General features: G+C 41.0%; 1 protein-coding gene across 1 annotated transcript; it reads right to left on the bottom strand.

Moving 5' to 3' along the window:
- Positions 1–33: 33 nt before the first annotated feature.
- On the bottom strand, positions 34–10,658 carry slc20a1b (solute carrier family 20 member 1b). Its single transcript, XM_072371267.1, has 11 exons — positions 10,355–10,658; positions 8,574–9,287; positions 8,149–8,289; positions 7,501–7,586; positions 7,122–7,218; positions 3,496–3,615; positions 1,916–2,149; positions 1,086–1,725; positions 752–937; positions 523–607; positions 34–328 (listed from the first exon to the last, which is right to left on the bottom strand). Exons 2-11 carry the CDS (start codon positions 8,920–8,922, stop codon positions 173–175), a joined length of 2,094 nt encoding a protein of 697 aa, XP_072227368.1. The 5' UTR covers positions 8,923–9,287; positions 10,355–10,658; the 3' UTR covers positions 34–172.
- Positions 10,659–14,315: the final 3,657 nt, after the last annotated feature.

The following is a 14,315-nucleotide window of genomic DNA, read 5'->3' as shown; positions in this document are numbered from 1 at the left end:
CAGCCAAGAACCACAGGCACATGTCACAAGTCCTTTAGTTTTTTGCCTCCAGATTTTCTTCTGAAGTTGTTGGCTTGAGGTAAGCGATATAGTTCGGCCTTCCAACTTCCTCTCCTGGTGCACACCGGAGTGATTTCTTTCTCCTCCCCTAACTGGGGCTGCAGCCGCACGCTCAAAGGATGCCATAAATGAAGATGGCCATTATAGCAGCACTGATCAGGCCAGAGATGGGCACCGTAACGAACCAAGCCATGAAGATGTTTCTGAACAGACGCCAATCTACTGCCTTCTTTGAGCGCAGCCATCCTACAGCCACCACCGAGCCCACCTGAAAACACATCAGCTGTTAGAAGAACGCCATCGTCTTCTTGAAAGGTGCAAAAAAATAAAAAAATCTTAGAGGAGAAACTTTCCCCATATTTGAACCCTCTACCAGACTGTTTACTGTAGTCTCCTTCATACTAAATATTCTCTTCCTGTGTGTCAGTCGAGTTCCCAGACCACAGTGTCTGACTAACTTACCTTGCAGTGGGTGGTGGAAACAGGCAGACCAATGTTAGAGGCAACCACGACTGTCAAGGCTGAAGCCAATTCAATGCTGAAACCACTGCAGGGAGAAAAGAAAAACAGTCATGTCTCTCATGTGGATGTGTCTGAGCAGGCTGCTAAATTCAAACACTGTAATGTCTGAAGAGGATGTGGTTTTAATGACCGAGAGGAACAAGCTCTGTCCTGTCTGCATAATTTGTACCTTGACGGGGTGATGGGGGTGAGGTCCTTGCCCATAGTCTGGATCACCCTGCGACCCCATACCCAGAGTCCAGCACAGATGCCAACGCCGCCATACAACAGAAGCCAAATGGGTGTAGGTTCGTTTGAGGTCACGCTGCTCGTTGTGTAAACCAACCACAGAGCAACCAAGGGTCCAATGGCATTACTGCAGGGAGAAGAGTGGGGTTATTTCAACAGTGGCCAAAGAGTTGCGATAAGTAAAAATGTCACCAATAACCTGACATGAGTGCAAGCGTTATCTTATCAGAATGACTGCTACTAACAACATGACCTTCGTCATGGAGAGGGCTTACCTCACGTCGTTTCCTCCATGGGCGAAAGAGCCGAAGCAGGCGGTGAGAATTTGCAGGAACTGAAACAGAGTTGAGACTTCTGGCTTGTCTTCCTCAAGCCTGTCGTCATCCAGAGAGCTTTGGCTGCTACCTGCATCTTCCTTCTCCAGTTCTACTGTCACATCACCTTCTCCCAGACCTTCAGGAGTTGTGTTCTCTGCCACAGCATTGCAGTAGCTGGTGTAACTGTCCATACGCACCCGCTTCCTTTCCTGACCACCTGTCCCTAGGCCCTTGTCTCCATCCACATAAGCACGGAATTCCCCTTCTTTATGCTTGATGTCTGCGTGCATGCCGATGATGGCCATAGTGTACGAGGTATAGCTGTTATTGCGCCGGATTGGTCGGTCACCCCCCTCGCCCATACAGTCGCCAACCTTGGCCAGGTGGAGCTTGTGCAGTAGGTCTTTGTAAAGGCCTGAATCCTTGTGGACTGTGTGGTACTGGCTGTAACCGTTGCTTGGTATCTGTGCCGGCCTGTTGTTGAACTGAATGTGGTTGCTGAAATGGACCTGACTGGAGGTATTTGAAGACCCATTGCTATGCTGGACCTGCTCATTGTTGAGCTGCACTTGATAGTCTGTTTGAGCCGGTTTGGCGGCTGCAGAAAAGGCAAGGATAAAAAAAAAAAAGTATTAAACCTTTTTACACATCCTGTCCTCATTTATTATCATGTTTGTAGCAGAGGAGCAATGTTCATTGCTGATTTGTACGCACTTAAACTATTTAGCAGCCAGCAAGTCATTTAAACCTAATATAACAGTCTTAATGTTGTCCCTTGGCATACTTACCACCATTTTGTACTTCACTGCTGTACTCTGTGTCATCAGAATCTCCAATGTCAAACGCCACCCTGCGTTCCTCTGGTGCAGCGGGGGGTTGAGCAGAGGAGCTCTGATTAACAGCCGACGCAGTAGGTGCCGACGTCTCCTTGGCAGTCTGTTTCAGGATAGGACATTGAGCCTCTTTGAGCTCTCTCTTTTCCATCAGGGGGCTCTCAGAGGGGCTGGAAGACTTGATATCTCCTAGTAGGAGAGGAGTTAAGTGAGATGTTACTTGGGTCATGTCCAAACACATAAAAGGCTTGGAAGAGAAATCCTAGCAGAGCATGTCTGTTGGTTTTTATAATTTGATCTCTAAGATTTAGGAATTCCATCACTACAGAGTCAAAAGACTATTGTACTATTAATGTAATGTTACCCATGTTCAAAAGTGGGCCTCTGTTCACAGGATCATATAAATGGATTACGAGGAGCATATTTACATTACTGCTAGCAGCTTATCTAATAAAAGATGATAAGACTCGACACAAACTGAGGCTCACATGGCATTTCTTTGTGGTTATAAAGAGAAAAAGACACTCATTGTTACTATTTTGTTTGCAATAAGCCTTTGAGTGAGGTGACCAGGAAGTCGCATTTCATCTCCCGTCGAGACAGGAGATGAAACAGTCACCACCCCTACACTCTTAACCTAGTGCATGACAAAAGCCGCATCAAGACCTTAAGCCAAGTCTTATTTTAGTCATGGAGCTAAAGTCCAATTAAAGGATCACTATGACCCCAATAATTAACTTGTATACTAAATACATCCTCATCCAGGTGGTTAGATATATCTATTGTTTTTGTGAGGATATGAGTGCCATGCAAGTCATGTCAATATCACAAAGCATTTTAAGATCCATCTCTGACCGTAAACTCTAAGAAAAAATATATATATATATATATATATATATATATATATATATATATATATATATATATACACAGACACACATGCATCTTGCTTCACACAGGAACGCAAACCAAAAACCTAAGACTTATTTGACCTATTTTTAATTTTCTTTTTTAAAATGAAGTCTTGAAGTAAGTCTCATCATCACCTTTATCCATTTGTGTGCTTGTGGTCTATGTAGTGTCAAATACTTATGCCAAGTTGTGCCAATGGTTTTAAAAACCAAGCTAAGACCAAAGCAGTACCACTGTAAACAAAAGCTTTGTTTTATATGAAAGCTAAAACAAGCGAATGGAGGTTAAAATTAAATATGTTCTCCTAGAATATGCAGACAACCCCCCAAACTAAATATCTTTAATCCAGGATTACAGAGCATCAACTGCTGACTGACCATATTTTCAGGTGATTCTTTTTAATCAAAAGCAACTCCATTATGAAAAAACATCCATAAGCTCCCTTTTCTGGATTAATTTAAGCCCTTTCTATGAATAGGTTGAGGTTAAAGTGTGAAATAGTACATCAGTTATTCACTAGTTTAAGTCAGGAAAACAATACCATAAATTCAAAGAAGCAGGTGACGGGATTTAAAAACTGAGTCATCCCAAACAAAACAAAACCCCACATGAATAGGACTTACGTTCGATCTTCTTCTTTAGGAGAGGACAGACAATGAACCAGACCAACACAGCTGTCAGCAGAGCACAGGCCAATGAGATGAGCAGGATGCCCCACCACGGGATATTGTCAAATCCCAGCACTGAAGGACCATCGAGGGCCACGTGAAGAAACACAAAAAGGCAAATAGAGAAAATGGAATTTAAAAGACAAGGCAGCAGGTGCTACCTTTACTGATGTACAACAAAGTCATACTTAATCTAAAATATTTATTACATTTTAACTGTTAGTTAAAGTATAAGCCATGTTTTAAAAGTCTATGAGGTCATATCATGACTGTGGCTTTTCAGGAAAAACTCCCCCATTGGAGACACGAATGACACTTGTGACTGAAAGTCAACTACAGGGCAATCATTTCAATGACGTTAAACTGCAAGGGTCACTTTTAAACTTTACCGCATTGCTTCATTGGGCAAGTGGTTAAAAATTGAAAGCTTGTGTACCCCTACAAGTAAACAGTTATGAGCACCTGAAACAGTACAAAATGTCCCAAGGACAGCCCAGATGCCCAGCTAATAGCTGCACACGGACAATTACCTTAAAGGGAGAATAAAGTTTGGGGTGGGGTGGTAGAGCCGGTTATATACTGGAGCAGTAAAGGCACTGCTGCTGCCAAGACTGCAGCAGAGCTGGTGCAGTGAATGTAGCACAGTACATGCTGTAATAAAACATTTTCATTTCCTAGGGGAGGCAGTAATCTTTGTCATACACACAATGCAGGTCAGCAGTGTGTTTGGAAGAAAACAAAAGCAAGAGGTGCTACTACTTCCAACACCACGTCCGCTGAGGTGACCTTGACTGTGCAAGATTATCACAAAGATAAAATCATTTCCATGGGGAAGGACTGTTTGACCAGCTTAAGGTAAACGAGAGACGAGGGCCAAGGGTAAATGATAAGTGCCTCTGTGGATGTGTTCATTTAAGTCCACAGTGCACTCTTTGCTCTGAGTCACGCTGCAGCACGAGACTGCAGTGGACCAAACTGATGTTTGTTTAGTTACGCAATGGAGGCTCACTACCCTCAGGACAGTGTTACGAGGAAAAGTCAGAAGGTGTCCCTCTTACAGTTTAGCTCTCTGTGTAGGACTAGAGGATATGGGCTACTGTGTAAGCAGACATCCAGAGATAGATTTTCTGGTTTGTTCGGTTAGCAACTCCTATTGCAGTCTTAAATCTTCCTTGATTAAGAGGTTTTTAAGAGCATCTTCCAGGATAGTTAGAAGCAATTTACAGAATGAAAAATTTTGCTTAACCCAGAAGTCTGATTAACACTCCCATACAATGGGGTGAGCTTATCCACAACCACGCTGCGGGAATGAATGAGACTGCACAGGAAATGAAATTTAACCACAGCTGTGTTCCAAACCCCTCCCTGAAACCTAAGTATTCAGTGGCCTACATTGAACAATGACATGGTTTGTTATTTTCCCCTTTTCTCCGTTGTACTGTATGTGCAGCTCACCATCAACCTCAATTACAATGACAGTTAAAATGGTAGTTTATGACTCACTTGGCATTAAAGATGAGTCCTTACTTCTGTGCACAGCTACATCTAGCCAAGACCATGTTAAATATGATTTAGAGAACTGCTTTAAGTGTCAGAACTGAGGAGACCTCTCTATCCTCTCATTCACTACTCAATAATATTCAAACCACAGCTGTCAGTAAAGGCCTCTAGACACTTCTTCTGATACACATGATACAGTAAGGCTGATCGTTTGGTGTCTCCAGAGAAACTAATGCCAGCAGATGTTTGTTTTTAGAGGGCTACCCAAGAAGGAGGAAATTTGCATCCAGCAATACACACTGAAATTCAGCAGCTGAAGTTTGAGCGAGGAGGTCAAAATTAACTGCAAATGTAATAATATGCACTCTGAAACCCACATGTAAAAATCTATTTGGATTCATATAAAGCAGGCTCCCCCCCCTTTCTTTTAAATATCTCTTTGAAAAGCAGACCCATGACTGCTTTTTATTCTGACTGATGTACCGGTGACAAACATATGTGCAACATCTTGAGACTAGGATTTGGATCATAAATCTTTCTCAAGATAAGATTTCACTCTACATTGAATTGGCCTGTGGTGGAGTGACCGCGCCCGAATGATTTATGAGGTGTGAAGAACCACAGTCACACAAGGTGCCATGTGTAAAAGACACTGAGCTGACCATCAAATTCTTTGGCCTAAATTGCAATCACTTATACACATGATGACTTGAGGTCTCTGGCTCAGATACATATTGAGTATTGGAATGTGCTGTGGGATGATTGGTGTCCAGTCGCACATCTATGTTAAAGCTTATATTCGGGGAATGCCGAGTCCTGTAGCAGGACACACTGTACTCCGTTTGTTGCAGACACTGCTGCATTAGAGTGCATACATCAGCAGTAATGAGCTGCTATAGCCCCATGTGCCAGAGAACTACAGTAGCCAGAAAAAGTTTAACATAACTATGCGGTGGCTGAATTAGACAATAAAATAAACGCTATACAAGATTCATAAACGACTGGCAGTGAAGGAGCTGTAATATCTTCTTTGAGTCATTATGGGAAAACAGATCCCACAGGGTGACGAATTGTTTCTGTATAGATTACACTATAAGTCGATGCTTGATGTGTCAGTGACTGACACTCAATGTCACTTTAGGTGAGGGCAGTATAAAGCTCAACTGATTAAGCAGTTGCCCCACACACATACAGAGGTTGTAGATCCTCGATGCAGCCGACCTAGGTTCAAGTCCCAGCCTGAGGCCCTTTGCTGCATATCTTACCCCACTCTCTTTGACCCCTGTCCTATCCACCTACCATTTAATAGAACCCTTAAATGTGTTTATTCATTTTTAATGCAGTGGATTTGTTTGGATGTCTAAAGTGTAGACTCGCACCTTATCTTGAGAGGTACCCAATTACAGGTCCTCGTGTAAAGTGTGCTCCATTGCGAGGGACCGCACACAACTGTACAAAATAGGCCGTATTAAGCAGGGTTATGGGCTATGATGGGACTGCAAGTGATCTCCTCTCAGTGTGCTGATGTGCATGGACACATCAGCGCACCAAACTGGTCAAATTCTGGCCTGTAGCCGCCATTTAATGGCCCAGGCCAGCTAACTTCTTGAACTGTTAGGCCCTGTAGAGAGAAGAAAACAAAGGAGCAAAAGTGGCTTGTTTAATAAAAAGTTTCTGGAAGATGAAAAACTAACAAGTATCAAAAACATTAAGACACAAATTCTGAGCATTAACATCTACTAGGGGCAGACAGTTATGCCCATTTCAAATAACACCCTCTTTACTTCTCTTTTCCTTCTCCAAGTCTGATGGACACTGACGTCCAGAGTTAAGTGAATTCTTATTTCCATCACCCTGTTGTGCGCCACTCTAAAACTTGACTCCAGCTACAACCCACACACAACCACAAGCAAGAAAGCCCACGAAAAAACATGTTAAAATAAACACGGCTTTTGTGAGAATGGTAAACAGTCTGGTTCAGTCTGGAATATGTGTGGGCTTCCGGCTGTCTGAGGGAGCAGCTTATTTTAAGCTGTGCCTGTGGGCAAGCATGCAAAGCAAAATGAGACAATGACACTCACTCGGAGCTCCAGTATACATTATGGAGAACAGGTTGATTCCCATGGTCATGGCATAGAAGACAGGCAGGGCCTTCAAACCATTAGGCACAGGGTCTTTCTACAAGAAAGAAATGGAGTAACAAAATCAGAAATAAAGCTACCACTGTATAAACATAACTAGCACATTTTCCCATCATGTTACAGCTGACAGAACTACAAGGTCTTGATGGTAATCTGAACCATGTGTGGATAAGAAACTGCTTCAGAGGATAGCAGCTTTTTCCTGCTATGTAACAAACACTTCCTCAATTTTACTTTGGCCATAAACCAGCTGCCCTAAAGACATTCCTCCAGAAGAATCCTGTCACACAAAAATCTGATCTGATCACAGCAGCCTTACCTTGTGTAAGATGAATATGCGCACAAAGTAGAAAACAATCCCAGACATGATTCCAGACAAAAGGGGACTTAGGAACCAGGAAGCAACTGGAAAGAAAAAAAAACAACAACTGGAGAATTAGTGAAAATTTTGATTAACAATTGTCACAACAACAAAACAGTCTTGTAATTATTGTGTACGCGTGGGGTTCACATGTTTTATTTCTATAAGAAAAAAAATTTAAAAAAGCAGCATCACAATAAAGGCAGTGAAAATGGCTGTGAAAAAAAAAAAAGAAAACACTAATCAGTATTTTTCTGAAAAGAGTAAAATTACATCACTACATCAGTCATGTTGAGTGCTGATTATATGCCATATCCTACTCATCTGTACACCCCACTCAAAAATGCCAAAACAGTTACTAACGCAACCATTTACTTTACATCATAAACATATTCCGTGTCTATAGGTCTTGTAGATTTAATAAAGTGTAACTGACATTTATGAATTCCTGACACTGGATTTCAAACCTGGACACCACAAGTCCACAACACAGATAAGACACTTGTTAAAAGGATTATGATAACACTGCAGTCACACTTTGACACAGTGCAGTTCACACAAAATGGAGGATATGTCTAGCTCAGCCGATTAACGCGTCTTCCTTACCAATACGGAGGAGTTCCAACCACCTGACTCCCTGCTGGCCTTTGGAAACCAGCGAGAAGCCAATAGTAGCACCAACAATGCAGTGTGTTCCAGAGATGGGGAGCTTAAGGAAAGAGGCGGCCAGCTGCCACATGGCAGAACCTAAAGACAAACAAATAAATGGAGGACGACAGTTATAATCATCTAAGCTTTTCAGACAAAACAAACCAAAAATCAGCAGAAAAAAAAAACACAGTAAAGAAATTAGAGGGCTTCCAGCTCAACAGGTAAACAATCCACTCCCCAACCTCCAAATCTTTTCTAAATCATTTATGACCCCATCCCATGGGCTTTGACATTTTCTCATAATCAGGAGCTGAACCCAGTGTGCGAAGTTCTGTTCTGATCAAATTAAACTACGCATGAGATAAGCGGTGGATACTTACCAACCATGGCACTGACAGATCCTGCCATCAACACATGCTCGGTGCCATTGTACATTCCCACATCGATGATACCCTTGCGGATGGTTTCACTCACTTTGGCCCCAAGGAGGACAGAGCCGAGAGTCTCAAACACTGTGGCCAGAAAGCATGCCTGTCGCAGGGTTACAACCCCAGAGCCAACAGCTGTACCAAATGAGTTAGCAACATCATTGGCACCCACGGAAAAGGCCAAGACGAAGGCAATGATGAAGCCAACAATCAGCAGCCACATATACTCTGTCAGAGCAGTGTTGGTTGCTATTCCTACTGTACTAGCCAGTATTATTGCAGTTGCAGTTGTTGAAACCATGATTATATGCTATATAATAATTCCTTCACAATCTTAAGGGAAATTAATGCCTGTCAAAATATCTACGTATACAAATGCCACTTTTAAACAGTAGCTAATAAAATGAAGAGGTATTAGGTTAAATAAATAAGCTTTACTAAAGGCCCACCTGTTTTAACAGGGTTTCTGAGATTAAGCAGTGCAAACTTCTAAACAGGTTTATCTGGGACTGACCAGACAACCGTTCAACTAAAAATGTGTAGTAAAGACTTATTGTTTTCCTGCAATTATAATATATCTCTAGCAGTTTTTAGGTGCCTGGTTATCAAGCAAATTGAGCAACCAGCCATTGTGCATCTGTGACTGCGGGTGAGCAGGGGTACATTCTGAAAATAGAAAAACACAGAAAACAGCTGCTCAATAATAATTCAAGTCACGTGGAGACTCATGAACAAGGACAAAAATAAAAAATAAAAACACTGACAAGAGAATTTCAAACGAGGAACAAAACAGGGTGAAAAACCTGAGGTGACTGCTTAGAACCGGAAGGAACTCCTCTTCTCGCTACCTTTCCAACAGACTAAAACGGGAAGCCATTTTTGGGAAATGGCGCACCACTGCGATCACAGTACACGAACGACCTCTATTTTGACCCAGACATGGCAAACGATTTTCTTGTTCGTTGATATATGGCTGACGATCACATCCGGAAAAATACGTTTCGAGATAATAGGCGTCCTCGCCTAAAGGATTGAGAACTTTAAGACGTGCGCACGTGTCGTCATCCATTCATACAACACAACCCAGAGCACGAGCGTCGTCTATTCACACGAACATGAGTGCCCGTAAAACTGAAACAGACGCGACCATTAAGCCTTGACGTTAAGTATTTAACTTGTCTTTGCAGCCGTCTTATTATCCGCCGTATCCTTAATCTGCCATTTACCAAGTTTGACGTGGTTTTTCGTAAGGGGGATGCAACCGGATGTGACTCAGTGAGGGCAAAAACAAGCTGACCGGGTGGCAGCAGGCTATATCTCGATCGAATTTTAATTAACTGTCGTGTATGTGTGTGTGTGTTAGACAGATGGTGAAAGCTGCTAATGTTGGCTTAGCATTCAGGACATTTTTTCACTGGCCACCAACATGGATCGAGCACAACGCTACAGTCTTGTTATTTAGGGAAGCACTGAAAAACTAGTGTAACCTATCCTGTTATGTCAAACAGTACTTATAACAAACAATAACCGACTATTTCTACTCCGTCTTCCCGTGAAACAATTCACTCGTTGTTAGTAATGAAAGAGTAATACAGCAACTCGACATTCTAGCTGTAGTTAGCGATAGCTTTACACAAACATCGACTCATGATATAAGGTTTAATTACAGTGTTAAATCAATTAAACAGACAGGGCTCCTTGTTCTAATAAAAATACGAAGATATTACACTTACCACGCGTCAAAGCCACTCCGGCAAAGAATAGTGCCTGTTAGCTAATAAGCTAATTAACGCGCGCACAGACCGTTACGCTAGCGCGCGCGGGATAATGTCGAAATTAACCTGATTTCGAACTTCCCGACAAAAAGCAGCCTTTAGTTAAAATTAAAGTGACTATGTCAAAAAATGGTATTAATGACTATCCGCTTCGATGTGACATAAAGACGTCTTCTCGCTTCCAGAAATGCCTCCGTTTGAATGAAGTCTCCTCTGTCGCATGTGGAGAACTCGCTCGTGCCGGTTGAGCGAGACAGGGGGTTCTATATTGGATGCTCTTTGCCGGAAGCCCCGCCCACACAACCCTTCCCAGCTGTCAGAGGCACTCCTCTTCATGTGATCAGCGCATGTCGTGCCTGATGAGAGATTCAACGCAAACTACGGGTTGGGCGAGTCGGATTTCTCTGAAGTTTTAGTTTGTGAATGCAAGTGCCGTGGTATATGTATATATATATGTATATTTAAAGATAATTAAATCATTATAATAATTAAGATAACAATAAGAACAAAAACGGCACATTTCTGGACATTATTTAACGTTAAACAGAATAGAACATTTGCATTAAAATGAGAAGACCACAACATAATAACATGTAGATTAAAACAGGATTATGAGAACGGGGAGAAAGTTGCAAGATTAGACAAAAAAAGATAAAAGTACTCACAAGTTTTCATTGTAAGTCCACTATTTATGTCGCACACGAAAAATATGATGAAGCTACTAAATTCCATAAATGTTCTTTCTTTTTCTCAAAACATTTTAACTGCAAAAATTAAATAGGTTTCGTGGTTTCAGCATTGAAAACTGTTCACATTGCCACATACACACACAAAGTATAGGTACATGTTTTCTCTTTTGTGTAAGTTTTCTGTTGATGCTCGTTTCGTAAACAAAAGCCACACAGAGGACTTGCAAATGAAAATGCCCATTTTTATTCGTCAGTGGCAAAACATTGAATTCAAACTTGACTTTAAACCAAATAAAGAACAGATAACAGAAACCAGCAATCTGGGTGAAGTATGAAATTGTTTTGTTTCAAAGATGGACTCAAATAATCTGTGATTTTAACCAGGATCCAATTGCATGTTTCTTCAGACTTTAATAAGTTGATGACTTGGACCTTTTTTTTTCTTTTCTTTTTTTTTTTTTTGCAGTTGGGGTAAACAATCTCGATTACACGTTACCCGTTACTACCAAACCATTAACCTTATCATATCTTGTTATTCACCGAGTGCCTACAAACACTACTCAAACAGAGAAAGCTCGACCACTTCCACTTAAATATCAGCTATGCCTACTTATCTTGTTATAAGGACACTTGACTGACATGTTGACTGACATATTGCTTCTTCCCCACAGCAGCCACCTTATTGAACAGTTGAAGAACACTGGAACTGTTGATTTTACAACTGTCACTTACAGTATATATATAACCAGGAAAAAAACCGTGATATATATATATAACGGTTTTTTTTAATCCTTTTTAATATCAGGCTTTTTATGACAAGTGCATGTGAGAGACGACAACTGCTGGCAAAGAATTCCTTGTGTCTACGCACTTGGCGAATTAAAGCTGATTCTCATTCTGAGTCTGTCATTTAAAAAAAAAGAAAAATACAGAATACAATCCCTGAGGCACTTCATTTTGAAACTGTATTCAACCCATTTCTTTCTTTCTTTTTGTTACATTTCATTGCAATTTGAACGAGCCAACCTTGGTTTTTCTTTCAGGAAATACAATATCTGTTGGGAAACAGTCCCGTCAGAGATCAGGTCTAAACAGGTTACATCAAGATCGGGATTTCTGAAGAGACACATAGAGCTGAAGATCCAGATCAAATGCAGCACTTATATGTATATAAAAGAAACACTGTGAAATCTGTCCAATGTCACGTCACCATTGTCACCTGCACAGCCCACGCCAAAATACTCCAAAACGGAGTCACGGAATCTCTATAACGATGCTTCATCTCATTTTGATTGATGTGTTTATTTAATTAACTCACAAAAATGGCGACCCACCATTTAAAAAAAAATAAAATAAAGACAAACACGCAGCAGACATAAAGTTACCCTACGCTTTCAGACAGGGCGAACAGCCGGTGTGTGCACCGTTTTCTGCATCACAGGAGACCTGTAACTCATTGAGGTGCGTTCGGCCGGAAATGATAACAACATTCATACTCCAACAAAAAGTCGTTTTCCTTTGGTCCCCTTTTATTGTTGGTCAACAGAGAATGAAAGCGGTGCTCAATAAGCAAAGCGGAAAACGCTGCGCAGATTAATAGTTTTAGGAGAAACGTCTTTCTTTTTTGTTTTGTTTACGTGGCTGTTACGAGGAGGAAAACGGTGCAATCCACCCCCCCAAAAAAACAGCAAACAGGTAGTAAACGGGGCATGAATAAAATTGTAACAATGCTGTCCACAACAGCGCGTGAATTTGTAATTTCACAACAAGTCTACCACTCCCCTTGTTGCCTTGATCCGAGGATCATGGAAAATTTCCATGACCCAACGTATGTTGGGCGTCACAGAATCGAATGTGTGGTTGTAATGACTGTTATTGTCCCAGCACATGAACGCAGCACACGAAAAAAAAATGGGAGTGGCGATTGCATGTGAACTACTCATCCGAGGTTTATGGTTTTACAATGGCAATTTCCAGAACCCCGTTTGTAACCTCAGAAGATATAATTTGCGTTTTCCTCATCTCCCACCTCAGCCACACATTTCAGTAGTCAATCCCTCTGTGTTTACTCCCTATTTGCACGAAACTGAGCAATGTCAGAAAAAGACAATGACTGGAGATTCACTGGCGTCTGTTTTAACTCCTGAATAGTTCATCATAAACAGCTAAATTAATTAAAATAGATTACAAATATAACTGGGATGCAACATTTACTCTCTGAAGTTGTGAGAATGAAATGTTTACTGTATTAAACTAAAACTTACGGTGTCGTTGCAAGTTTCTTAAGTGTTTCCTCGTGATAAGTGATAAGTTTTCTTTGCAACAAACACACGATTTCAAACTTAAATGCTATGAATGGAGCCATTTGTATTCTAGGGACAAAATGAACCAATTTCCCCGAGGAAAAACCTCAAATAAGATTCATTCTTGAATACAGATTTTAATTTTTAGTTAGGCAGCACAAAACAATCATATTCGCAGCAGAATTAGTAACTCAGTTTTTGCTTTTTTTCAAAGCTTCCACACAACTTTTATCAGACAAAGGGGTTAGACAAACGTGCGGTTATGGTCTCTGTTAATAGGAGGATATTGCCACAAAACCTTTGTCTTTATCGCTCGACATCAAAGTGCCGAATTTTAGTGCGTAGCGTATCTACTCTGAGCTTAATTTTTAACAGTAAAAAAAAAGACCTTGAATAAACAAATGCTCAGGCTTCCATACTTATCCAAGGCACTATAATAAAATAGCGCCATCTCGTGAACATCAATTTTAGTATGTAGCTTGTCAACATCACAGCTCAGTCTTCAACTTTATAAAAGAGCTCTTCTAAACCAAATATTGAGGTTTCTCGAGTTATCTAATATTATTGTCCACTGCATGATAAACACCGCCATCTAGCGTATATTGAAAACATATATTATTTTGTTTTTATCTTTTTCACTTCCTCTATCGGATTCCTCTACTTTTTACTTCTTCTATCGTTCGGATCGAGTTTTACTGTCAAATATGACATTAGATACTCATTTCTCTTGTCCAGAAGGTGACAACAATATTTAAGGATTCTGCCTGAACAGCTTTTTGAGTCATATGCTTGTAATCAGTATATGTAATCTTCATGTTTCAATAGAAAATGTAGACGCTAGTCTAGCCTTCGTTTTTGCTTGTTTGCTTCTACTTCAGAGCGCAACAGCTGTCTTGGTAAATCCTCTTTCCATTTTCTAACACGTGT

Source organism: Leuresthes tenuis, unplaced genomic scaffold (assembly GCF_036924035.1).
Source record: "Leuresthes tenuis unplaced genomic scaffold, fLeuTen1.0.hap1 SCAF_19, whole genome shotgun sequence".
NCBI classification, from domain to species: domain Eukaryota; kingdom Metazoa; phylum Chordata; class Actinopteri; order Atheriniformes; family Atherinopsidae; genus Leuresthes; species Leuresthes tenuis.
The sequence above is the reverse complement of the archived record's forward strand: the minus strand, read 5'-3'. Positions and strand labels throughout refer to the sequence as shown.